Genomic DNA, 26,593 nt, shown 5'->3' with positions numbered 1-26,593 from the left:
TGTTTAGTTGGTCAATGGAATGAAATCACTCATGACACAACAAACCATTTATCCTCCACCCATTGCTTTTTTATTTCCATTCCATTCCCCCTTTCACCATATTTTATTGGCACCACCACCACCGCCGGTGTAGCGTGTTGTCGCCACCACCACCATCACCATCAGTTGACCATTGTTGCCGCCACCATTGGTTTTGGTAATTTTTATTTTGAGCATGGGTGTTTTGTCATTTGTAATTTACCCTTTCATCTTTTTCTATCAAACAACACAACATAATGACTCATCTTATTTTCACATGAAGTTAACAACATGTTAACAGAATGATAATGACTCATTTCATTCTCTTGCCAATTCTATTTTCTCGTCCATTTTATTGCCTAGTGCCAAACATATTAATAAAGTTTTAGCAAGTAGAGTGAACTTCACTTTAGAGGAGAATATTTTTTAGATACATTATTCAATCACATTAACACATGTTTTTCATTATTCAATCCAAATTTTGGTTCTAATTTGGTGCCGATGGTATCTGTATTAATACCTAATTTGTTCATCCCAACCGCCGACATCACCACCTTCGCCCACCACTGCCACTACCACCTTCAACGACACCCGACCATCGACACCACCACCGCAACCAATTGCCGCCACCACCACCACATTTATATTTCATTTCTCCTGTTTTTTCTTCAGATTATTAAACAACGTAAAATAATAATTTATTTTATTGATTCTCACATTTTAACCAAATTAGGCAATGAAATAATAATGATTAATTTCATTCCTCCTTCATTCTATTATTTTGTCAATTTCGTTCCTTGTTCATCTCATCTATTTCGTTATCGATTCGTTCTCTCTCTCTCTCAATCCAAATAAAAAAAAAAGCGTGCAAGTCATTATCCACAAGGTACAAATTCTTATTAGGTCCAAAACGGATTACTATTCGTAAAAACAGGGACAATTAAGAGGCACATTTTGGTGTTGGAATCAAACAACCGCGCAGCGTAGCCTCCACAACCAACCTCCGTTGAACATATTCCTCCGCCAGGATCACAGCAATAATTCAATTAAGCTGGTTAAAATGCCTTCTCTTACACCTAATTATTATTCCCCACCGATTATCTTCTGATTTTCATGGCTATCTCAAGGTACGTAACGTGGCTTATTATTTCCTCATATAGCATTATAATCGTTTCAATCATTAAAGAGGTAGGTCCCAGCAGAGCCCAGTTGGACCCGCAAGACTCACCTTGAACAGGGACGTCTGCGCGGTTGGACCCGCAAGACTCACCTTAAACAGGGACGTCTGCGCGGTTGGACCCGCAAGACTCACCTTAAACAGGGACGTCTGCGCAGTTGGACCCGCAAGACTCACCTCGAAGAGAGACGTCTGCGCAGTTGAACTCGCAAGACTCCTTAAAGAGGGACGTCTGCGCAAAGACCAACTGGATCCGCAGGACCAACCATGCTCAGAGACGCGACGTCCTTACGCGCAGTACGCAAGCTGTTCCCGCAGGAAAAGCCTCCCAATGGTGACGTACTCCGCCTGTTCCCGCAGCTACGGATACTAGCCATCAGGGAAGGCTACCCGCACAGCAAGGCTACACGCACAAGGCACTAACTCTCAAATAATTCAGTAATGTCACCTGAAGAGGGAATGAGCAAGCCGGGAATACTCCCGCCCAAAGCCGGGATTTCTTCCGCCCAAATGAGCCAGTCCGTACGCTACTGGAGGACCTTTTGTACTATACCTGCCAAGGTATGGACAAAAGATCTGACCAAAGCTGCGACAGCTCACTGACAACAGTACGACGAGCAGCACGCTCTAGTACTTAATGTCACTATCAGCCGCTGCCTACTCACCAACCCTTGTCGTGGCACGTGCATAGCCTGCAGTTGGTGGAAAAGGAATAGTACACAGCCGGCCATGTCACTATCAGCCGCTGCCTACCCACCAACCACCAGCACGGCACGTGCGTAGCCCACAGTTGGTAGAAAAGGAATATAATACAGCCGGCTATACCTTCTTGGACACCTACCTTCGGCTATAAATACTCCAACACCTTGGAACGGTATCATCATCTTCTCTCTAGCTATTTCTCTTAATATACACTTATATTCAAGAGCAATCTAGTCTGATTCTCACGCCGGAGGGTGGTCACAAGGAGGTACCCCCCCCCCCCTTCTCAGTGACGAGCTCACGGTGTCTGTTTTGCAGGTCATCAGAAGAATAACCATCTTGCCGGACCTAACCCTCGTGGGAAACATCTATTTAACCCCCAGATTATCCGTAATCTGCCGGGGTCGATTTGTGTTTCTTCATTGGCGCCATCCGTGCATAAAAGCTAGAACTTATTCTTTTTCAGTTTTTTCAAAACTTCTGGAAAGATGGTTAACGTTACTCCGGTCCCGAGGCCAGCGAGTGACCAAGAAACCCCGGTAATCACAACCCCATCTACTGGGAGGAACACCGGCGACTACACAAATTTTACGAACACTACCCCGGTTATTCAAGCCGGGGCAAGTGCAGTAAATTTTTCGAACACTACCCGGTTACTCAAGCCGGGGCAAGTGCAGTAAATTTTACGAACACTACCCTGGTTACCCAAGCCGGGGCAAGTGCAGTAAACAATCATCCCCTGAGATTCATTGATACTCAGGTGGAAAGACAACGGACGAGGCTCCCCCACCAAACACTTGAACAAGTTAAAGCGTGGGCGGAAGCACGTCAGAAGGAATTCAAGCTGAGTTGGACGAACGCTTACGTTCCATCCAACAGGCTGACGAATTTGGAAGCACTCAACAACAGCTCAACATGAGCAGTGAGTGCGAGTACTCGGACGATGATCGGGAGGAATCCGACACCGACGCAAATCCTCGCCATAGGGCGAAAGGGAAGCGTAAGGAAACGGACTTCCAACCGAGAAGGAATTTCGAAGAAACCTTCAAACCAAGGAACGCGGGGGGAAACCCGCGTGACTTCTCCAAAACCTTTAGACCAACTGCTGCAAATGCGGGAACGTCCAAGTTTGCAAGGGACATTGCGGAAGCAATCGCCCCGAGAAGTGCCAAACAGATGTCCAACATCGGCACTTATGATGGTATATCCGACCCAGACGATCATTTGAACAGATTCATAGCGGGGGCAACCGTCAGCAACTGGACGGAACCCACGTGGTGTTATATGTTCCAGATGACACTGGTTGGAGCAGCCAGAGCGTGGTTTGACCGTCTACCGGTCCACCACATCTACGATTGGGCGGACTTCCAGCAGAAGTTCAGCCAACACTTCAGTCAACAAAGAAAGTATACCGAAGAGCAATGGACGATCCTCAACTGCATCCGAGAGGAAGATGAGTCTTTACTAGACTTCATCACGCGCTTCAATTCAAAGAAGCTAAGTCTGGGCACTATTAGCGAAGATCTTGTTCGCGCTGCTTTCATCCAGGGCGCGAAGGACCCAGAGCTCATCCGCACCTTAACGGGTAAAGACGGCATGCCATCCACGTGGGATGCCATCATGACAACAGCTAAACGCTTCGCGGAAACAGAAAAGCAACTGGGTAGAGATCTTCCCCAGAGCACAAACCTCTACACCCAGAAAACAAGAGAAAACAACGTCCTCACCGCCCGACTAAACAAAAAGAGGAAGCTAGGCATTTGGCAGTCAAGGGTAAACTTTGACACCTCATCCGGCTCGCACCCGCGGTTAGGCGGAAAGGATAACATGCAGTCGGCGAACCGGAACTCCACATGGACGCCACTCACCAAAAGCGTCACAGAGATATTCGCCACCGAGAGGCTCCCATGGCCAAAGGCTCCAATTATCCGACAGCGTTCAAACGCTGATCAAAGCAAATTCTGTGACTTCCACAGGACAAGAGGCCACACCACCGAGGAATGCTTAGACTTGAAGGACATCGTCGAAGCATTTGTCAGAGATGGGAAACTCACGCACCTCGTGGCGTAATGAACGCTGAGCAGGCTAATGCGTGTAGAACCCCAGTTGGGGAAACCACGAATGAAACTGCACCTTCAATGTTGGAGACTACATACTGCGTAAACAACGAGATTCCGAACCAGGTGAATATCGGCTCGAAAGGCTCGATGACACCCCCATCCCAAGAACATGGGAGTTCAATTACACAGGTTGCATGTAGATCAATTCCAAACTTGTAAAGAAAAGGCCCAGAGCCACTTCTAATGGAAATGATTCTCCTTACCACATTGACGCTGATAATCTTACATTTATACTTATGAACTTTCCAGACTGATATGCCGGTATTCACCGCATAAATAAGTGGGGAAGTAAGTCGTTGCGTGTGGACGGCGGCAAAACCCGCATAAACACAAAAAACGGCAAACCTTCACGCAGGTCAGTTATAGGTAAAGTTTGGTCATCCCACTTGTGACATCTGCCCCGATCCGACCCGACCCAGGTACCCGTTTCTCTGACCCGGTCTCTTTCTTTTATGATTTAATATTTATTTATACTTATATTTTACTTTTAATAATAATAATATATTTTCCTTCCCGCCTCTTTCTCTCTCTTTCTTTCCGCCGTCCCGTCCCTCTTCCTTCTCTCTTTCCGCCTTCTTTTCCCTCTTGTCGCCGTCCCGCCCTTAAGCCTTGTTTCCCTCTTTTTCTTCTAACTCTTTGCTTGTCCTTTGTTCCTTCCCGCCTAAGGTTGTCTGCGCAGCTCCACGCAAGGAATCCTGCGTGAAGACCACCTGTTACAGCGATACGCGAGACGAACTCTTCTCGCAGCGCGCTAAGAATTGTAATTCTTCTCGCAGCGCGCTAAGAACGGTAGTTCTTCCCGCGACGCGCTAAGGATTTGTAGTTCTTCTCGCAGCGCGCTAAGAATCGTAGTTCATCCCTCGACGCGCGAAGAATTATAGTTCTTCCCGCGGCGCGCTAGGAATTTTAGTTCCTCCCGCGGCGCGCTAAGAAATGTGATTCTTCCCGCGGCGCGCTTAGAAATGTAGTTCTTTCCGCGACGCGTTAAGGTTGGTTCTGTCTGCCTTCGCGCTCGCGCTCTCTTGACCTTCTGTGTCTGCCTTCGCGCTCGAGCTTTCTCGCGCTAAACCCTTTGAGTTTTCTTCTGTTTAATCTAGCCGTTTGCTTTTGTGTTGTCTTATCTTAGTGCTGTTGACCTAATCTGCTTTATGTCTGAAAAGCCACTTTTGGCGCAGCATGCGCACCAAACCCATTGGTTGGCAGAAAAAGTGACTGACATTATCTTTGGAAATCTGCTTTTTCCATGCTTTGACCAGTACCTTTATCTGATCCGCCCATGCCTTTTTACTGTTCCCTGTCAGCCTTTTTCTCTTTTTCCCTGCTGCCATATCTTTTGATATCTTTTGCTTTTGGAATCTTTTGCTTTTTGAGATCTTTTCCCCTTTTTCTAGGGATTGTGTTCCCTAGGGTTTCTCTATAAATAATAGTATTATTTTTCCTAACACTACACACACAAAACACTTAATCTCTCCTGTTCTTCCTTGCTCTCTGCCGTTGATCCTCTGTCGCCTCCCTCTCTGCCTCCGTCTTCCTCCCTGTTCTGCCCTGCTTTTCCGGTAATATATAATATATATAATAATTTACTTATTAATTATGCTAACTCATAATCAAGACTTAAAACCAATCATTAAAACAATAATCTTGTTTATAGGTTAACTTGTGCTTGTTTAAAGTTGGTTCTTGCTTTATCTTACACCGCATCGTTTATCAAGTGAGTAATCTCGTACCTAATCCCTTTTTATTTTTAATGTTTTGGGATGTTCATGTGTTCGTACAAACTTAGAGTCTTAAACTTGTTTATGAACTTTAGTCGCGCAGTATCCCATGTGTTGAGGACGTTTACTTGGCTGTTTATTTGTATGTGTGTATCATTAACCGCTTTGTTCTACCTATTCCGAAGTTTTCATGGATCCATTAGATGAACACGGGAGACCTATCGTTTACGGTTTTCTTTGTTTACACTTGCACAGATGTTTTCTCGTTTTTGTGCTCAATTGGGAGCACGGATTGAACTATGAACTATGAGCTATGATCTATTTAGGCTTGATCACAATCTGATTGCACCCTTGTTAAACACCAGACATACACGTGTTGCGCGCAGAATTATTGTTATCTATGTATTGTATTAAACTTGATTTCTCACCAACACGCAAGTGTTTGACGTTTATTTTAACACATGTTCAGGTTTGCAGTAGCTGTTTTGGAGCTTGTGGACACGTAGGAAGTTTTCTTTATTTTGGGCCTAGATTAAAATATATCAAGACAAGTTTTTGCTGTTCGAATATTATGATTTATAATATAATGATTTATGATGATTTATGTTATCTTGTTTACTTTGCGCGTGCGCGAATGAATGTATTTATTAAATATTGACACCCAATAGTGTCACGAGTAATGAAACAATATGTGGCGCCCCGATGTATAATCCGCCTTTGGTCGGGGTGTTACAGATTGGTATCAGAGCTCGTTGACTTTAGGATAGGTGGTTAGACGTAACGGCCTAGAATACCTAAGAGTCCCTTCTCGCGCATGAGAGAAATCTCATGTTTGCGCGCTTATTGTTAATTACTCGTTATTTATGAATATGCTCGCGCTTGCGCAGTATATGATTTTATGTTTTATTCCGCGATATTTCGATTTTTGTTGAATTTCGATTTTTATTGATTTTACTTACATACTCGTTTGTTGGATTTGAAAATCCGAAAAGTCATGGTGATACATGAATAGTTGATTTTCAATTTCCATTTACGATTATGTTCTGAGGTTGGAGACTTGAAAAGTCATGGTGATACATGAATTGTCAACCTCCAATACTCATTTTCTTGTATGTTTTATATTGAAGATTGAAAAGTCATGGTGATACATGAATCGTCAATCTCCAATACTCGTTTGCTCGTATATTTTAAATTGGGAATTCGGAAAGTTATGGTGATACATGAATTGTCGATTCTTGATTCGAATTCGTTACCTTTATTAAGTCTGCATTTAGGGTCATTTATTTTACTTTAACTTTTGACAGTAACTGACTCCGTAAATCCAAGCTTTTTTTGAGGCTATACTTTGCGCTAAAACCAAGATATTAACTAAAATTAAAACTTTTATAGAATGCCTCCGCTATCAGCTCGCCATCTCAAGAAGAAAGAAGCCGCGCGCAGACGTTCGCAGCAACGTTCCCAGGAAATGGCCGCCGCAATAGCCCAAGCTATGAGCCAAAACAATACCAACACCTCTGGTTACAACATTAAGTCCTTTAACGCGGGTAACCCTCCAAAGTTCACAGGTCTTGAAGGAGCCACCGTGATGCTCCAGTGGCTTGAGAAAATAGAAAACACTTTCCTCCACACCCAATGCCCTCCTGACAGACGAACCCTATATGCTTCCAGTGTCCTGGAATCTAGAGCGCTTACATGGTGGAATGGAGTAGCTCATGCGCGTGGCGCAGAAGCTGCTTCCAGCATGCTCTGGGAGGAATTTAAGGAAATTCTGACGGGAGAATTCTGCCCTCCCAACGAAGTTAAGCGTCTGGAGGAAGAATTTTGGAATCTTAAGCAGTACAGCGGTGAAGCGCGCGAGTACGCGACGCGTTTCCATGAACTAAGCCTGCTTGTCCCTCACCTTGTTACCCCTTCCCGCCGAGCCATAGAGAAATTCCTTGGGGGTCTCCCCATGGAAATTCAAGATTCTGTATGGGCCAGAAACCCAGTTACCCTCTCTGACGCCATCGAGTTGGCCGCTGTGCTCAGCGACAACCATGTCAGAGCAGGAACCCTGTTCCTGCGGGGAACAGAAAAGACCAAACTCACCAAGACTGCCCCTGAACCAACAGAAACCAAACCAGAACCCTCAAACCGTAACAACCTCAAGCGCAGGCGCAAAGCCTATGCGCTTACCAGCCCGCCCATTGTCCAGCAACCCACCTACCAACCTCCAGTTTACACGCCTAACCCACTGACAGCCTACCCAACACCTCCTGTAGTCCATAACTATGCCTTAACCAATCCCGCACTCCCTGCCCCGCCACTTAAGAAACCTTACACAGGAAATCAACCCTTTTGCCCAACCTGTAGACTTCACCACCCAACCCAAATCCCGTGTCGACAATGTAACCGATGTGGCCGTGTTGGTCACTCTGCCGAATACTGTAGAGTCCCTCTCGCCAACCCAACTGCGCCAACACCACCAGTCTACCCGCAGAACCCACAACCAACCTACCAAAACCCACGACCCAGGTCGTGCTATAACTGCGGTGATCCCAGTCATTTCCGGAACGCGTGCCCGAGACTACAAGTGCAAATCACACAAGCGAATCCGGTGAACCAGATTTCGAACCAAGTGACACGCGGACGAGCTTTTAACATGACCGCGCACCAAGCGCAAGCAAATAATGACGTAGTTAATGGTACATTTTTGCTTAACGGATTTTATGCTTCTGTACTTTTTGATACTGGCGCCGATCGAAGTTTTATCTCTCGCGCCTTTGAGCAGAAGATTGCGCGACCGCGCGATAACTTAAAAGAAGATTTTTCAGTTGAATTGGCTAATGGTGAAACTGTTTTAATTAACTCAGTGATTAAAGATTGCACGCTTAACCTTAACGAAAACGATTTTCTGATCGACCTCATCCCCATGCCCCTTGGAAGCTTTGATGTTATCATTGGTATGGACTGGCTTACGCATAATCGCGCCGAAGTTATTTGCGCCAAGAAGATGATTCGCATACCTCGAGAAAATGGTGATCTTCATATCTACGGCGAGAAACCCTCCCGCGGTCTTAAACTTATGTCTTGCGCCGAAGCCCAAAGACTCATGCGGAAGAAGTGTATTGCATTTCTAGCCCATGTGGTTAAACCTGCTGAAGAAAAGAAGCTTCGCGACATCCCTGTTGTGCGCGATTTTCCTGAAGTTTTTCCTGATGATCTTCCTGGTATCCCTCCCGCTCGTGAAGTCGAGTTCCGTATTGATCTTGTCCCTGGTGCTTCCCCCGTAGCTAAATCTCCTTACCGTCTTGCGCCCGCTGAGATGCAAGAATTGGCAAGCCAACTTCAAGAGTTGACTGCTAAAGGATTCATTCGCCCTAGCTCTTCGCCCTGGGGTGCTCCGGTGTTGTTCGTTAAAAAGAAAGATGGATCGTTTCGCATGTGTATAGATTACCGCGAGTTGAACAAACTCACCATTAAAAACCGGTATCCCTTACCGCGTATTGACGACCTCTTTGATCAACTCCAAGGTGCCTCTTGTTTTTCCAAGATTGATCTCCGCTCTGGCTATCACCAGTTGCGCATCCGCGATGAAGATGTTCCGAAGACTGCTTTTCGAACTCGTTATGGCCACTTTGAATTCTTGGTCATGTCCTTCGGTTTAACCAACACACCCGCCGTTTTCATGGATCTAATGAATCGGGTGTGTAGGCCTTTCTTAGATAAATTCGTGATTGTGTTTATCGATGATGTTCTGGTTTATTCTAAGACCAAGGCCGAGCATGAGCAACATCTTCGGTTGGTATTGCAAAAGCTTAGAACCGAGCAGCTCTTTGCTAAGCTTTCCAAGTGTGAATTTTGGTCTGATGAAGTACAGTTCCTTGGCCATGTTGTGAACAAGATGGGTATCCATGTCGACCCATCCAAGATTGAAGCAATCAAGAACTGGATTACGCCATCTACTCCTTCTGAGATCCGTTCCTTTCTGGGCTTAGCTGGTTATTACCGGCGATTTATTTCGAACTTCTCGAAGATCGCTTTGCCTTTAACAGCTTTAACGAACAAAGGTAAACCGTATATTTGGGGCTCGAAGCAAGAAGAAGCCTTTCTAACACTCAAGCGTTTGTTATGTGAAGCTCCTGTTCTTGCGCTACCTGAGGGTAATGATGATTTTGTCGTGTATTGCGATGCATCCAACCAAGGTCTCGGTTGTGTTCTTATGCAACGAGGCAAGGTTATCGCTTACGCATCAAGGCAACTCAAGGTTCACGAGAAGAATTATACAACTCACGATCTCGAACTTGGTGCAGTTGTTTTTGCCTTGAAGATCTGGAGACACTACCTTTATGGTACTAAGTGTATCCTCTACACTGACCATAAAAGCCTTCAACATATCTTTGATCAGAAGGAACTTAACATGAGGCAACGCCGATGGAACGAACTCATCAGCGATTACGATTGTGAGATCCGGTATCATCCTGGTAAGGCTAATGTGGTAGCCGATGCGCTCAGCCGAAAACCCTGCCAGCTTAACTGTATCTTGCCGCGCACCCAGCTTCACTTCGCGCCGATTCAAAGCAACCTTGAATCGCGTATTCGTGACGCGCAGCGCGCATCCATCAGTAATGGTAACCTTCGCGCCGAGTTAGCGTGTGGCGCGGAAGCACACTTTGTCCCTAATCTGAGTGGAATTCTCTGCTATCTTAATCGCATCTGGATTCCCTATGATGAGAATCTTCGCGTTGATATCCTGAGTGAAGCACACAAATCTCGTTATTCCGTTCATCCTGGCGCTGATAAGATGTACAAGGATTTGCGCATTACTTATTGGTGGCCCGGTATGAAGAAGGATATTGCTGTGTTCATAGCTAAATGCCTGACTTGTTCTAAGGTAAAAGCTGAACACCAACGCCCATCTGGTTTGCTCGAACAACCAGAAATTCCTACGTGGAAATGGGAAAGTATAGCAATGGACTTTATTACCAAGTTACCTTTGACAGCAAGCAAACATGATAGCATTTGGGTAATAGTGGATCGTTTGACCAAGTCTGCTTACTTTCTGCCCATTCGTGAAAACTACCGTGTTGAGCAACTCGCGCAGCTTTATGTCAAGGAAATTGTCTGCCGCCATGGTACTCCTTTGAGCATCATATCCGATCGCGATGGCCGTTTTATATCTCGCTTTTGGAAATCTCTCCAATCTGCGCTAGGAACTCGCTTGGACATGAGTACGGCATATCATCCTCAGACTGACGGTCAGTCTGAGCGAACTATTCAAACTCTTGAGGATATGCTCCGATCTTGTGTTCTTGATTTTGGAGGTAATTGGGATTCGCACCTGCCTTTGATCGAGTTCTCTTATAATAACAGCTATCATTCCAGTATCGGTATGGCCCCATTTGAAGCACTTTACGGTCGTAAGTGCCGCTCCCCGATTTGTTGGAGCGAAGTGGGAGAAGCTCAAATCACAGGACCCGAAATTGTTCAAGAGACAACCGATAAAATCGCCAAGATCCGTGATCATCTGCTGACTGCCAGAAGCCGACAGAAGAGTTACGCAGATCGTAGGCGGAAGCCTCTCGAATTTCAAGTTGGTGATCTTGTCCTCCTCAAAGTGTCGCCCTGGAAGGGTGTTGTCCGCTTTGGGAAGAAAGGTAAGCTTGCTCCTCGTTATGTTGGTCCATTCAAGATTCTCGCGCGTGTAGGAAAAGTTGCCTACAGACTTGACCTGCCGCCCGCGCTCAGTAATGTGCATCCAACGTTCCATGTATCCAATCTCAAGAAGTGTTTAGCTGACGAGAACCTTCACGTTCCACTTGATGAAGTTCAAGTTGATGAATCTATGCATTTCGTTGAGAAGCCTGTTGAGATTATGGATCGCGAGGTTAAGCAAACCAAGCGCAGTCGTATCCCTATCGTGAAAGTTCGCTGGGAGTCCAAGCGCGGAGCCGAGTTTACATGGGAAAGGGAAGATCAAATGAAGATCAAGTACCCGCACCTGTTCTCTGCGCAACCTACTTCGAGATAAATTTCGGGACGAAATTTTTTAAAGTAGGGGAGACTGTGACATCTGCCCCGATCCGACCCGACCCAGGTACCCGTTTCTCTGACCCGATCTCTTTCTTTTATGATTTAATATTTATTTATACTTATATTTTACTTTTAATAATAATAATATATTTTCCTTCCCGCCTCTTTCTCTCTCTTTCTTTCCGCCGTCCCGTCCCTCTTCCTTCTCTCTTTCCGCCTTCTTTTCCCTCTTGTCGCCGTCCCGCCCTTAAGCCTTGTTTCCCTCTTTTTCTTCTAACTCTTTGCTTGTCCTTTGTTCCTTCCCGCCTAAGGTTGTCTGCGCAGCTCCACGCAAGGAATCCTGCGTGAAGACCACCTGTTACAGCGATACGCGAGACGAACTCTTCTCGCAGCGCGCTAAGAATTGTAATTCTTCTCGCAGCGCGCTAAGAACGGTAGTTCTTCCCGCGACGCGCTAAGGATTTGTAGTTCTTCTCGCATCGCGCTAAGAATCGTAGTTCATCCCTCGACGCGCGAAGAATTATAGTTCTTCCCGCGGCGCGCTAGGAATTTTAGTTCCTCCCGCGGCGCGCTAAGAAATGTGATTCTTCCCGCGGCGCGCTTAGAAATGTAGTTCTTTCCGCGACGCGTTAAGGTTGGTTCTGTCTGCCTTCGCGCTCGCGCTCTCTTGACCTTCTGTGTCTGCCTTCGCGCTCGAGCTTTCTCGCGCTAAACCCTTTGAGTTTTCTTCTGTTTAATCTAGCCGTTTGCTTTTGTGTTGTCTTATCTTAGTGCTGTTGACCTAATCTGCTTTATGTCTGAAAAGCCACTTTTGGCGCAGCATGCGCACCAACCCCATTGGTTGGCAGAAAAAGTGACTGACATTATCTTTGGAAATCTGCTTTTTCCATGCTTTGACCAGTACCTTTATCTGATCCGCCCATGCCTTTTTACTGTTCCCTGTCAGCCTTTTTCTCTTTTTCCCTGCTGCCATATCTTTTGATATCTTTTGCTTTTGGAATCTTTTGCTTTTTGAGATCTTTTCCCCTTTTTCTAGGGATTGTGTTCCCTAGGGTTTCTCTATAAATAATAGTATTATTTTTCCTAACACTACACACACAAAACACTTAATTTCTCCTGTTCTTCCTTGCTCTCTGCCGTTGATCCTCTGTCGCCTCCCTCTCTGCCTCCGTCTTCCCCCCTGTTCTGCCCTGCTTTTCCGGTAATATATAATATATATAATAATTTACTTATTAATTATGCTAACTCATAATCAAGACTTAAAACCAATCATTAAAACAATAATCTTGTTTATAGGTTAACTTGTGCTTGTTTAAAGTTGGTTCTTGCTTTATCTTACACCGCATCGTTTATCAAGTGAGTAATCTCGTACCTAATCCCTTTTTATTTTTAATGTTTTGGGATGTTCATGTGTTCGTACAAACTTAGAGTCTTAAACTTGTTTATGAACTTTAGTCGCGCAGTATCCCATGTGTTGAGGACGTTTACTTGGCTGTTTATTTGTATGTGTGTATCATTAACCGCTTTGTTCGGCCTATTCCGAAGTTTTCATGGATCCATTAGATGAACATGGGAGACCTATCGTTTACGGTTTTCTTTGTTTACACTTGCACAGATGTTTTCTCGTTTTTGTGCTCAATTGGGAGCACGGATTGAACTATGAACTATGAGCTATGATCTATTTAGGCTTGATCACAATCTGATTGCACCCTTGTTAAACACCAGACATACACGTGTTGCGCGCAGAATTATTGTTATCTATGTATTGTATTAAACTTGATTTCTCACCAACACGCAAGTGTTTGACGTTTATTTTAACACATGTTCAGGTTTGCAGTAGCTGTTTTGGAGCTTGTGGACACGTAGGAAGTTTTCTTTATTTTGGGCCTAGATTAAAATATATCAAGACAAGTTTTTGCTGTTCGAATATTATGATTTATAATATAATGATTTATGATGATTTATGTTATCTTGTTTACTTTGCGCGTGCGCGAATGAATGTATTTATTAAATATTGACACCCAATAGTGTCACGAGTAATGAAACAATATGTGGCGCCCCGATGTATAATCCGCCTTTGGTCGGGGTGTTACACCACTAAATGAAAGTGACGGTCCTACCCGCACAATCATGATAGAGGAAACTGAACATTAACCTATTGACAACCGCGCGTCGAAAGGTTTAACTTATTCAAAACACTGATATGCCGGTATTCACCGCATAAATAAGTGGGGAAGTCGTTGCGTGTGGACGGCGGCAAAACCCGCATAAACACAAAAAACGGCAAACCTTCATGCAGGTCAGTTATAGGTAAAGTTTGGTTATCCCACTAAATGAAAGTGACGGTCCTACCCGCACAATCATGATAGAGGAAACTGAATATTAACCTATTGACAACCGCGCGTCGAAAGGTTTAACTTATTCAAAACACTGATATGCCGGTATTCACCGCATAAATAAGTGGGAAAGTCGTTGCGTGTGGACGGCGGCAAAGCCCGCATAAACACAAAAAACGGCAAACCTTCACGCAGGTCAGTTATAGGTAAAGATTGGTCATCCCACTAAATGAAAGTGACGGTCCTACCCGCACAATCATGATAGAGGAAACTGAACACTAACCTATTGACAACCGCGCGTCGAACGGTTAACTTATTCAAAACACTTGGAAAATTGCTAAGTTAAACTAAAGTATGCACGAGCGAATCATATATTGTTTATGCGGCAAAACAAGTGCCAAATTAAGCTATAATATGCATGAGCAAGTCATATAACGTTTATAAAGCAAGTCATCCAGTGAAATTGGCGGTCCTACCCGCACAAACGTTTATATTTCATAAAAAATTCAAGCATTACAAGAATGGCCGGGTACCTACCCGCCTACAGAAATATAAATCTATCCTAACGGTGGGAAGGGATCTCAAGGTACAAACTTCAGGACCACTCCCTCCAAACCCACTTGTACCCGCACCATCAGTTGGCTGTGGCGGATCAAGGAAAGTCTTGAGAATGGTTAGCACATCATCAGCAGCAGCAATTTCGTTCACCTTCTCCACCACCGGATGCGGGAAGGCAGCATACTGGTTCACTGCTTGATCATAAGCAGCTTAAGTGTCCACGTCATAAAAAGGGAAGTAGGAAGGCGGGATGCCCTTCTCAACAAACCCCAGACCAAGCAAGAAACCAGCCTTTTTCCCATCCTCATGGGAAGCGTTGAGGGCTGCGCTCATGGCATCGTCATAAGATGTGTTCGTGAAGATCCGATGCACAACCTACAAGAAAAAATACAAAGTATCAAAACCTTTTCTAAGTACAAAGAAAAGCGTAAAGATATTATGAAGCTACGCATACCTGCGACAACGCTTCTCGTAGAAGCCATTCCTTGGTAATCAGAGCCTCCTGGAGGGCAGCTTGAGCTTGGTTACGGGCGCGTTCGGCTTCATTTTTGTCAAGGTTGGCAAGCAACACTTCCTTAGCAGCAGCCTCTTTAACGCCCTTTAGCTTACGCTCAGTGTGGTCAAGCATACCCCTCTGATCCAAGATCTCTTGGAGCTTCTTGGCGTCTTCCATGGCCAAAGCATCATGAGCCTGCTGAAGCCTCTCTAGTTTAGCTTTAAGCTCCTCATTCTCAGCGCGCAGAGGCTCAGCAACAGCTTCAGCTTTGGTGGCCCTCTCGGTCGCGTTCCGCGCAGTTTCCTTAGCCAACCTAAGTTGTTCGTTAACAGCTTGAGTAGCCTTGGAACGAGCCTCAAGACGGGCCTGTACTTCAACCTCAAGGGCCTTGAAGGCCTTTTCCTTCTCCGCAGCAACGGCGGAAAGTCTCCTGTTCTCCTCCCGGATGGCCCGCGCCTGAGCCACTTCTTGGATACGCGTCGCCTTTAACTTGTCGTTTTCATGACAAAGCAACTCGACGCGCGGCTGCATCCGGGCAAGGAGAATCCGAAGCTCATTTGTCAGCCTACCCTTCTGGTAGCTAGACATGGCTTCCCCCAACCCGCCACTTGGGGCCGCGTGACGCGCCCACCGACGCAGTCCACAGCCGTCCGAAGGGTTGTTCCCCGGCGGATGTTCCACCGTGGAACATACACCTCATTGGAATCTGACACTGTAAAAACAAAAAATAGTTAGGAAAAGATGATATAAAAAAAAGGCCAAAATAACCCTACGCACCTGTAGGGTCGACAACAGGCCGGTAGCCGCCGAACCCATCACCCGAACCTAAGGGATATCCATCCAAGAGGTCAGGCAGATGGGAAGAAGGCAGAGATTGGCTAGAAGCCCCAAACATACCTGCTGAACCGGCCGGAGACGAGGTAGTCACCGGTGCCGGAGGCACGGTTGAAGCCGCCGCGGTAGAGACCATCGGAGGTGAACTCACGGGAGGTGAACTCACAACCGTGGCCGCCGCTGCGGAGGAGCCCGCAGAAAAAATCACCGCCGGCTCAGTGAAGGATGCAGTGAAGATGGCACTGACAGCCGGCGGAGATGACGTCACAACTGGAACAGTTGCTTCAACCGGGTGAGCAACTGAACCAACACTTGAAACAGGCGCGGCCGCCTGGTCATCGCCTCGGGTAGGTTGACCAAACCTACCGTCATGGGTCGAGAGACGCTCCTCCCCGCTCCACTCTGGAATGCGGTAGCATCCACGCCTGCATGAAGACAAGATATTAAAAACAATGGCGGAAAGAATGGCGGGTAAGATTAATTTACACTTACGAGTTTTCTTGAGCTTGAAGGTTCTGACAGGCGGGGACGAACCCGATGGAGCCGGCCTCTTCACGCCGGTCACCGTCGTCGTACTGGGCGGATCGGAGGTGACAGCTGTCTCAACCTCCGAGACAGTTGTCTCACCACCACCAGGGTTCCCCACCGCCTCCTCACTTTCGGTCTCCGACTCAGACTGGTTCCCCTGATCGGCAGTGGAGGCAACCTTCGCCTTGCCCTTCACGCCGGCAGCTTTCTTCTTCCTCACGAAGAAAGGACCATCTGTGGATTCCTCATCAGAAGATGACAAAACTAGAGGAATTCCAGCAGAGGTTTGAGCATTGAGAGGGCGAGGGTTAAAGAGTCCCTTACCTAGCCGCCTGGCGCTCAGAATCTCGTGGCCCGGCGGGTAGACCTCCACAAACCGATCCGCCGTTTGCTCCAAGATGGGCAACTCATTCTCGTCGAGAGCACGAGTACCCAGCCGAGCGGGACCACCGCTCTCACGCGGTTGCAGAAGCGACTGCAAATTGTTCCCCTCTGAAAATAAACAGAAAAGCAGTTAGAAGAAAAACCCTAAATCAGCAAAAAGATATGAAGCATATCGTAAAGGATAGAGTTCAAACCGTATTCGAGGACGATGGGAATCTGTGGCGCCTCTGCCCCAGCATCCTTCCATACCCGGCTCATCCCAAGCATCACCATCCCAGACTCCGCAAAGCGGTAAACCGGTGTCTGGATCTGGGAGATCTTGGCGAACCATTCCGCCTCTTGGTAATTAGAGGCGTGAAGGCTAGGGAGTGCCCTTCCGTTCTTGAACGTCATCGCAATGGGGACGACGCGAGCGGAGACATAGAAAAACTCCCGCTTCCAAGAACGAAGACTGCGCTCGGTAGCGCAGATCTTCAAACCCTTGATCCGATTGACCAAGGTATACCAGCCCTGGATGCACCTCCAAGAGTAGAAGGTCATCAGGCGGTCGACGCGGGGCTCAACGCCCAGAATATGGCACACCCATTCAAAATGGCGAACCTTTGCGATCGCCATCGGGTGCACCTCCGTTAGGTGTACACCGTGTCTCTCCAAAACACGGTACACAAACTTCGTCAATGGGAACCTGAGATTCCCATAGATGAAGAATGCAGCATACACCCCTATCTTGCCCTTGGGGGCATCGTACACCGTCTGGTGAGGCTCAGGAAACTCAGGCTCGAAGGGCTCGAGCATGAACTTCCTGACGATGTACTGATAAACGTCGACGGAAAGAGCACACTGGCACTCCCCAGCAATACTCTTATCGTCCTTGTCAGACGTCGGACTCCTCGGCAATAGCCTCAGGATCACGAATGGAAGACATGTTTCGGATGATGGAAAGAAGAACGATTTCAGGAGAATGCTCGACAAAAGTTAGAGTATTCGCCGGAAATCGCTTAGAAGATGAAGTGAAACTGTGAATTGAGATGCATCCTCTCCTCCCTTTATATACTCATCGCAATGAATGCGATGAATTTAATGCGGGAGAGACGGAAAAGCGCAGGTGCAATGAAACTATGACACGTGGAAAAAGCAAGCTGGCAACAGCTGTTGACAGGACGCGCGCCGTAAACTTTGCGCCCACGCGCCCGAAAACTTGCGCCCACGCGCCTGAAAAAGCGTCTGGAATGACCATATACTGTCACGTCACCATAACTTCATGCACGTCCTGAAACTGTCAGAAGAAACCGTCAGACCACGCTGACGTCCCTTCAACGGTTAGACTGTTTTTATCCTTTCACCAACTCTTCGAATTTCAAAAAAATTCAAAAAGATTCAAAAGTAAGCGGGACTATACCCCCTTACATTGGCAACCAAGTAACTATAAGACAGGTGCGGGTACAGTGTCAAGGCAAAACCCTTCACATACTTAGCACCTGCAGGGAATTGAAGCCAAGAATACCTTGGCAACCAAGTAACTATAAGACAGGTGCGGGTACAGTGTCAAGGCAAAACCCTTCACATACTTAGCACCTTCAGGAAATTGAAGCCAACAATACCTTGGAAGTAAAGTAACTATAAGACGAGTGCGGGTACAGTGTCAAGGCAAAACCCTTCACATACTTAGCACTCGCAGGGAATTGAAACCAAGAAGGATCTTCTGGGCCATGCTTTCAGAAACGGAAATAACATCCCCGCATAGCGGGAACGTTGAGAACTAGATTGTTTGAAGCTCCAAGATGGAATTGGTTGTTTAACATAATTGATCACTATGTTTAAAACTACCAAAACCTCATGGAGAATCTACACAAGTGGAACTCAACGCTCCTGACTTGCGAGGAGGTTACAGACCTACCCGCATCATACCCAAAGATCAAGCAGAAAAGTCGGGAATTTCTGCACGTGACATTAGGACTTCCGCGGGAAGAATCCCCATGGAAAACCTTAAAACTAAACCCTTTTCAAAACCCCTTGCTTAAGTCCAAAAGTTCACCTCACTTATTAACAATTCATGAGAAGAACATTGGACTGGGGGGACTTGAAGAGGTAGGTCCCAGCAGAGCCCAGTTGGACCCGCAAGACTCACCTTGAACAGGGACGTCTGCGCGGTTGGACCCGCAAGACTCACCTTAAACAGGGACGTCTGCGCAGTTGGACCCGCAAGACTCACCTCGAAGAGAGACGTCTGCGCAGTTGAACTCGCAAGACTCCTTAAAGAGGGACGTCTGCGCAAAGACCAACTGGATCCGCAGGATCAACCATGCTCAGAGACGCGACGTCCTTACGCGCAGTACGCAAGCTGTTCCCGCAGGAAAAGCCTCCCAATGGTGACGTACTCCGCCTGTTCCCGCAGCTACGGATACTAGCCATCAGGGAAGGCTACCCGCACAGCAAGGCTACACGCACAAGGCACTAACTCTCAAATAATTCAGTAATGTCACCTGAATAGGGAATGAGCAAGCCGGGAATACTCCCGCCCAAAGCCGGGATTTCTCCCGCCCAAATGAGCCAGTCCGTACGCTACTGGAGGACCTTTTGTACTATACCTGCCAAGGTATGGACAAAAGATCTGACCAAAGCTGCGACAGCTCACTGACAACAGTACGACGAGCAGCGCGCTCTAGTACTTAATGTCACTATCAGCCGTTGCCTACTCACCAACCCTTGTCGTGGCACGTGCATAGCCTGCAGTTGGTGGAAAAGGAATAGTACACAGCCGGCCATGTCACTATCAGCCGCTGCCTACCCACCAACCACCAGCACGGCACGTGCGTAGCCCACAGTTGGTAGAAAAGGAATATAATACAGCCGGCTGTACATTCTTGGACACCTACCTTCGGCTATAAATACTCCAACACCTTGGAACGGTATCATCATCTTCTCTCTAGCTATTTCTCTTAATATACACTTATATTCAAGAGCAATCTAGTCTGATCTCACGCCGGAGGGTGGTCACAAGGAGGTACCCCCCCCTTCTCAGTGACGAGCTCACGGTGTCTGTTTTGTAGGTCATCAGAAGAATGACCATCTTGCCGGACCTAACCCTCGTGGGAAACATCTATTTAACCCCCAGATTATCCGTAATCTGCCGGGGTCGATTAGTGTTTCTTCAATCATCTAGTTATGTTTTTTCACACTTTGCAAAATGCTTCCCGTGCAAATCATTAAATAATAACCAGCTACTTTTCATAAATTAGACAACCGTTGCTTAAAATTAGGGCTTGTTTTAATCCTAACTCATCACTAGAACGAATAACGAGATTATAGTCGTATAATGATTGGCTGATTGTTTGGTGTTGCAATAGTCTATTGTCTTCTCTCGTCTATTAGGCGTTATCTGAGCACATATTATGTTCCTGCAATAGTTACTTGATATATATGCATTTCCAAACATGTACATCCCGCCTAGGGTTGTATATAAACCGAAACCGAACAAGGCCTTGCTCATGTTCGTCGTCCAAAGCCTTTATCGGACAAGTGAAAGCCGAACGGAATTTCTTGTTCGTGTTCATTCAATATGGAAATGAACATGAATAGTTCATGAACACAAACTCATTTTTTGTATTTGATTTGGCTAACCGAGAATGGTCAGTGCCAACGGTTCGGCCTGGCTACCAAGTTTGTGTTAATAGTCTTGCTTAAATAAACAACAACAGCAGCCATACTCAGTGAAATCCCACAAATGGCAATGCTATAAGCAGGGTCTGCGGATGATGGCATGTGGGCAAACCATACCACTATCCCGAATAATAGAAAGGTTGCTTCCAAAGAGACCCTTAGCTCCAAATCGTTTTGCTTAAATCTATATGATAATATTAGAAAACTCATTAAAAAGTATTGAAATCTTTAACAAACAGTTATAAACAAACAAACAAACATAAACGAACATAAACAGGCGTAAACGAACAAGTTATTGAGCGTTCAGGAACACAATTGAACGGACATGGCCTCTGTTTGTGTTCGTTCATTTAGTTAATCGAACGAAATTCCTTGTTCGGTTCGTTCATTTATTAAACGAACGAACTTAAATGAACTTCCCACCAAACTGTTCATGACAATTCGCCAAATGTTCAGTTAGTTTACAGCTATAATCCTGATTGTGTAAAGTATGGTATCTGTGTTATTTTAACTATCTCACATGTCTGGCATGCTAACAGAGGTGACATATTATTCTATGCAGGTTAGTAGCTCTTGCCAATGTTAAAAGGGCAACACATTCCTTTCTCCTGATCAATAAGACCTCTTTCTTTGAAGTAAACAATCATGGATCCCAATTGGCAGTTAGGCTTTCCCGCTCCTATCATAAACTATATTCACAATATAACATTCATGGAAAACGCCTCACTTGCCATGCATTCCATCAAGCAAACAGAACCTTATGGAGTTATAAACATTTTCAAAGATTATATTTCGTATCAGCAAGTACTAAAGTTTCACACCATGCTCAAATTGCATGGAGAACAGTTTCACAGATTTGTACGTATAACTGGCCATCACAATCAATGAACAGGATCGCTTGTGCAGTTAGCTTTGCTTTGAGTAGATCACAGCTGATCGGTCCTGGTATATTAGCTTTTGTGTTAGGTGAGCTGGCGTGCACACAAAGATCATGGGCCGAAGCTAATGGGTTTTCTTATAAAACTGATCTTTACACTCACGCGCAAGACGGACGCGTTTACTTAACTTCGTTTATATTCTCTCTTGTGGAAGTTTTAATATTATGTTTTAGAGCAGTATACTTAGCTTTTTTATTTGCACCATCTATTGCTATGGCTCCATTTGCTGACTCGTTTGGTGTCGAGTTTCGTAAGAAATGGTTACGGTGTGTTCATTACACTTTAGAAAAGGCAGGGCCCGCATTTATCAAATGGGGCCAGTGGGCAGCTTCAAGGCCCGATCTTTTTCCTAACTATCTATGCACCGAGCTTGCGGACCTTCAAACAAAAGCACCAGCACATAGCTATGCTTACACAAAGAAAACTATAGAAAAAGCATTCGGTCGTTTATTACCCGAAATATTTGAAAATTTTGAGGAAGAACCGGTAGCTTCTGGAAGCATAGCACAAGTTCATCGAGCAACTTTAAGGTTTCGTCATCCTGGTCAACGTATCAAGCCGATTCTTGTTGCAGTTAAGGTTAGACATCCGGGAGTTAGTGAAGCAATTAGACAGGATTTTATATTATTAAATTTGTTCGCGAAAGTGTCGGCATTTATTCCTACTTTGAAATGGTTGAGACTTGATGAAAGCATACAACAATTTGCTGTTTTTATGATGTCTGAAGTTGATCTTTCCCGAGAGGCGGCTCATTTGAGTCGGTTTATATATAATTTTAGACGATGGAAAGACGTGTCATTCCCGAGGCCTTTGTATCCACTTGTACATCCTGCTATTTTGGTGGAAACTTTTGAACATGGTGAAAGTATTTTGCATTATGTTGATGAGCTTGAAGGACACGTAGGCATTAAATCTGGGCTTGCTCATATTGGGACTCATGCACTTCTAAAAATGATTTTGGTATGTATTTATATATTCTTGTTCTCTTTCCTGCCTTATATATATATGTAAGTATTAAGAAGCCAAATGATATTTCTTTCTAGATATAACTAGTAACATTTTTTTATTATAAGTTTTGAAGGGCACTTGCACCAAAATGTAACATACTCTCACATTTTTTTCCATTGTCTGCGACTTACCTTACTGCTTGCCATCATATGTAAAGCACACTTATATTTCCATGTTATTGTAATTAACATTGTCATATACTAAGTGGTGCTCGAGCAGAGTCCCTTAGCCATCATATGTAAAGCACACTTATATTTCCATGTTATTGTAATTAACATTGTCATATACTAAGTGGTGCTCGAGCCGGGGGTCTCACCGGAAGCAGCCTCTCTATTCCTCTATGGGGTAGAGGTAAGGTTGTCCACATCTTACCCTCCTCAGACCCTACCATAGCTTTGCTATTTGTGGGATTTACTGAGTACGATGATGATGATATACTAAGTGGTGCAGTTATTTTACATGTAGTTGTACGAAAATAGTCAAATACAAGCATATTACATACAATATTGAAATCTTTATATACGATAGAAAAGAGTGAAGTATGTTACTATGTTACATCTCACATTTTCATGCAATTTAAGTGTTTAACACTGATAGGCCTGTAGATGAACCAAACTAACATGAGCGAAGCAAGTTCATGCTCGCTCTTATAACTTTAACTGAACAAACGAACGATTAAACAAACGTGGTTTTCTTATTGTGTTTGTTTATGCTCATGCGTGAATACTTATAATAGTATAAACGTTTGTTCACGAAGACACGAACGGTCATAATAGAAACATAGATAAGCGAACATAAGTGAGCTAAAACCAACTAAAAGTAAATGTAAACAGCAATGTGTTGGGCCTAAAAAGTTAAAATGATTATATTAATGAACATAAACGTACGAACTTAAATAAACGTGAAATAATTAACATGAATGAACACGGACAGACAAACATAAACGGACTTAAATGAACAAACAAGACACATGTTCACGTTTGTTTGTTTATCTCAATGAACTAAATTTTTTGTTCATGTTTTTTCGTTTATTAAATAAACAAACTTCCCGCCAAACGGTTCACGAACAGTTCACTGAACATTCAGTTCATTTACAGGCTTGAACACTGATCTTGCATTGAGGTTTTAAAGATATGTTATTATGTTGTTATTTTTTTAGTATAACTTAATGAAATAATGTATAAAGTAGATATAATTTAGGAATTCTCTTTCAGAACAATTAATAGTTTGCAAAAATAAACTATAGAAAAGCTTAATCCTTAACTAGACTCTAAACCACAAAATGTGCTTATTTGAATGATCATCTAGCCCCTAAATTTGTTTCAATTTGCATTTTTAGGTTGATAATTTTATCCATGCGGATATGCATCCTGGAAACATTCTTGTAAGAATGAAACAGGGTAAAGCTTCAGAAACAGGGCTGTTTAAATCCAAACCTCATGTAATATTTCTTGATGTTGGGATGACTGCTGAACTTGGCAAAAAAGATCGAGTCCATCTGATCGAGTTTTTCAAGGCTATTGCTCTTCAAGATGGCTGTGCTGCTGCCGAACACACGCTTAAATTTTCCAAACATCAAAGCTGTCCGAACCCTGCAGCATTCATTAAGGTCAGTCAAACTCCTTTGACTTCTGTGTGTGTGGTTGTATTGTATTTACCTTATATAATTAAACATTACTAGTAAAACGTATTGATGCATTGTGAGTGTAAAACACTGTTCATATTACAACTTGATTAAGCATAATGTACAAGCCATTTAAGCCTGAGTTATTTAAGCTACACTATGGCTTCTAAAGAAGTTATAGCCTTCTCATATTTTATCTCTTACCCTATACTTAAGTGTATATATTATCTTAATATTTTGTTGGCACAACGCCATTTAAGCATGAGTTATTTAAGTTACACCATGGCTTCTAAAGAAGTTACAAATTACAGTATAGCCTTCTCATATTTAATTAGACTAACCATTTAAACCCTATACTTTTGTGTATATATTTTAAATATATTTTGGCAGTTGGCATAACCATATTGTGACAAGTGTCCCACTCATAACCTTCATTTAGCTTATATCTTATAAAATATGATGCTTATAAAACTTCGAGTACACCGTTTTAATGTGCTTATTTTTGTCTATGTTTTTATTTAAGCTCGTGCAAACAAAGTTGTGTGTGATAATGTACAAGTCGTTGAAGCATAGACGAACAAGTCACAAAAGCTTTTTTAGGTTTTTTATGGTTCTATATACCTAAATAGTTTTTTACATGCTTTAGTATTTGAATTAATTATAATGCTAAATCTTGATGGGTTATGGTTTTACACAGCTTTATCTTTTGGTTAAATTGATTTTTAAAGTTCGATTTCATATCTTTTGTTTACGACGTATTTGAATTTCTCTTTTTTTTTCCTCTCTTTTTTATTTGTTTGAATTTATTTTAATTACCAAAGCGATACGTTTTGATATTTCAAATGGACCCGCTACAACTTGGTATGGTTCTCTTTATTTACTAGTTTATATAAAGATATGTTTTTTTATCTTGTATAGATGTTTATAGTTTCTTGAAGTGTGCAATCTTAAAGAAAGTTTTGTGACAGGATGTTGAGAAATCATTTAAGTTATGGAGTTCTGCAGAAGGTGATTCCTTAAATCCCGCAGACTGTATGCAACAGTTGCTTGAGCAAGTCAGGCGTCATAGACTTAATATTGATGGCAATGTGTGCACTGTAATTGTAACTACTTTGGTTTTGGAGGTAATTTCTTACATCTATGAACAATTTTTCTTGACTTTTTTTCTTCTTTTTTAGTGTTAACGGTTTGGCCCGGCTGGTTTTTTTAAGGCGTTGGGCCCAACCGCTACCTACGGTTCAGAAACTACAAACCAAACCGGTCGGGTTGGGTGGGTTGATCAAACCGGCCAGTTTTATGGTTTGAAACTGATTTTTTAAATTATTTTGTTTCAAAGTCATTAGTTTGGTGTAAAAAGTTGAAAAAGATAAAAATGTTTCAAGAATACAATACTTGTGTTTCTAAATATGAAAAACACAAATTAATAAAAAGATTAGACGTAAGTTCCAAACCATCCATCGAACAATATAAATTTTAAACCGGCCAATTTGCTTTGGTTTGATCAGTTTCAACTGATTATGAACAACTTCTGTGCTTACCAATGTTGATTATTCGGTTGACCAATTTTCGAAATTTGCTTGAGTTTTCTTGATTTTGGTGCGAGGAAGTTGGACCCTGAGTATGGTGTGATGCATACATTGCAAGATCTTTTATTTAAAACAGATTTGGTAGAGGATTTATTCTATACAATTGAAGGACTCATGGCTCCATAACAAAAGGTTACATAACCGTTCCTCCCCTAAAAATGTTATTTTTAAAATGTGTTTTTCAGGAATAAGAAAGAAAAAAAGAGTTCTAGTACTACATGATTTTATTGTATTGTAACCAACAATAAACACACCAGCACCCTCCCTCGAGATCGGAAGGGGCGTTTTTGTTTTTCATTCTGATCACTTTTTGTATAACTCAAAATGTGTTTAATCCTATTCGATTTTGATTTTGATCTTGATCTGGCCTCGTGTGGTGTAAAGAACTTAACAAGATTGTAAATGTGTCAGAAAAGAAGTAAAAACGTAATTGAGTGCAGAGTTGACGAAACATCAAACATTCGTTTGATGGGATTTCATCAACGCTGCCCTCAATGATGTTTTAAGTTCTCTGAGAGTTCGGCCCGCCAGACTTGACAGGATCGATTTATGGTTCTCCTGATTAATGAGATTATGCTTATATAGTTGTTATATGTAATGGTTGATTGGTTGGTGACCAATAGGCAATAAGAATAGTAGTTGATTTATGTAGTACGCATCAAGCGTTGTACTTCATGTGTTAGCTTACATGGGCTTTTGCTACTTGTACTTGTTGTTCCTCCACCTCGTACTTATTGTACTCATCTTTTGTACTACAAATAATCAAATAATTTATATATTTCTTGTCAGTTAATTTATATAAAATAATACATTATTAGCATTATTTGTATATTTTTTAAATTTTAGAAAAAAAAAAGATATTTTTTATACTACTGATTCTACTTTTCTAATAGTTGC

At 43.7% G+C, this 26,593-nt stretch overlaps 1 protein-coding gene across 1 annotated transcript; it reads left to right on the top strand.

Moving 5' to 3' along the window:
- Positions 1–1,084: 1,084 nt before the first annotated feature.
- LOC143603628 (uncharacterized) lies at positions 1,085–25,429 on the top strand. The gene is made up of 5 exons (XM_077080377.1): positions 1,085–1,145; positions 21,103–22,438; positions 23,826–24,095; positions 25,079–25,234; positions 25,322–25,429. The coding sequence occupies exons 1-5, from the start codon at positions 1,132–1,134 to the stop codon at positions 25,427–25,429; spliced, it is 1,884 nt and encodes a 627-aa protein (XP_076936492.1). The 5' UTR covers positions 1,085–1,131.
- The last annotated feature ends 1,164 nt before the right edge of the window (positions 25,430–26,593 follow it).

Source organism: Bidens hawaiensis, unplaced genomic scaffold (genome assembly GCF_021521415.1).
Source record: "Bidens hawaiensis isolate Kalapana, Puna unplaced genomic scaffold, B.hawaiensis_p1.1 tig00062313_1, whole genome shotgun sequence".
In the NCBI taxonomy this organism is placed as follows: domain Eukaryota; kingdom Viridiplantae; phylum Streptophyta; class Magnoliopsida; order Asterales; family Asteraceae; genus Bidens; species Bidens hawaiensis.
The sequence above is the reverse complement of the archived record's forward strand: the minus strand, read 5'-3'. Positions and strand labels throughout refer to the sequence as shown.

Excerpts from the sequence above, each read along its gene's own strand:
- LOC143603628 (XM_077080377.1), top strand. Across the intron at positions 24,096-25,078 it reads ACCCTGCAGCATTCATTAAG|GATGTTGAGAAATCATTTAA; the intron begins GTCAGTCAAACT and ends GTTTTGTGACAG. Across the intron at positions 25,235-25,321 it reads TAACTACTTTGGTTTTGGAG|GCGTTGGGCCCAACCGCTAC; the intron begins GTAATTTCTTAC and ends GGTTTTTTTAAG.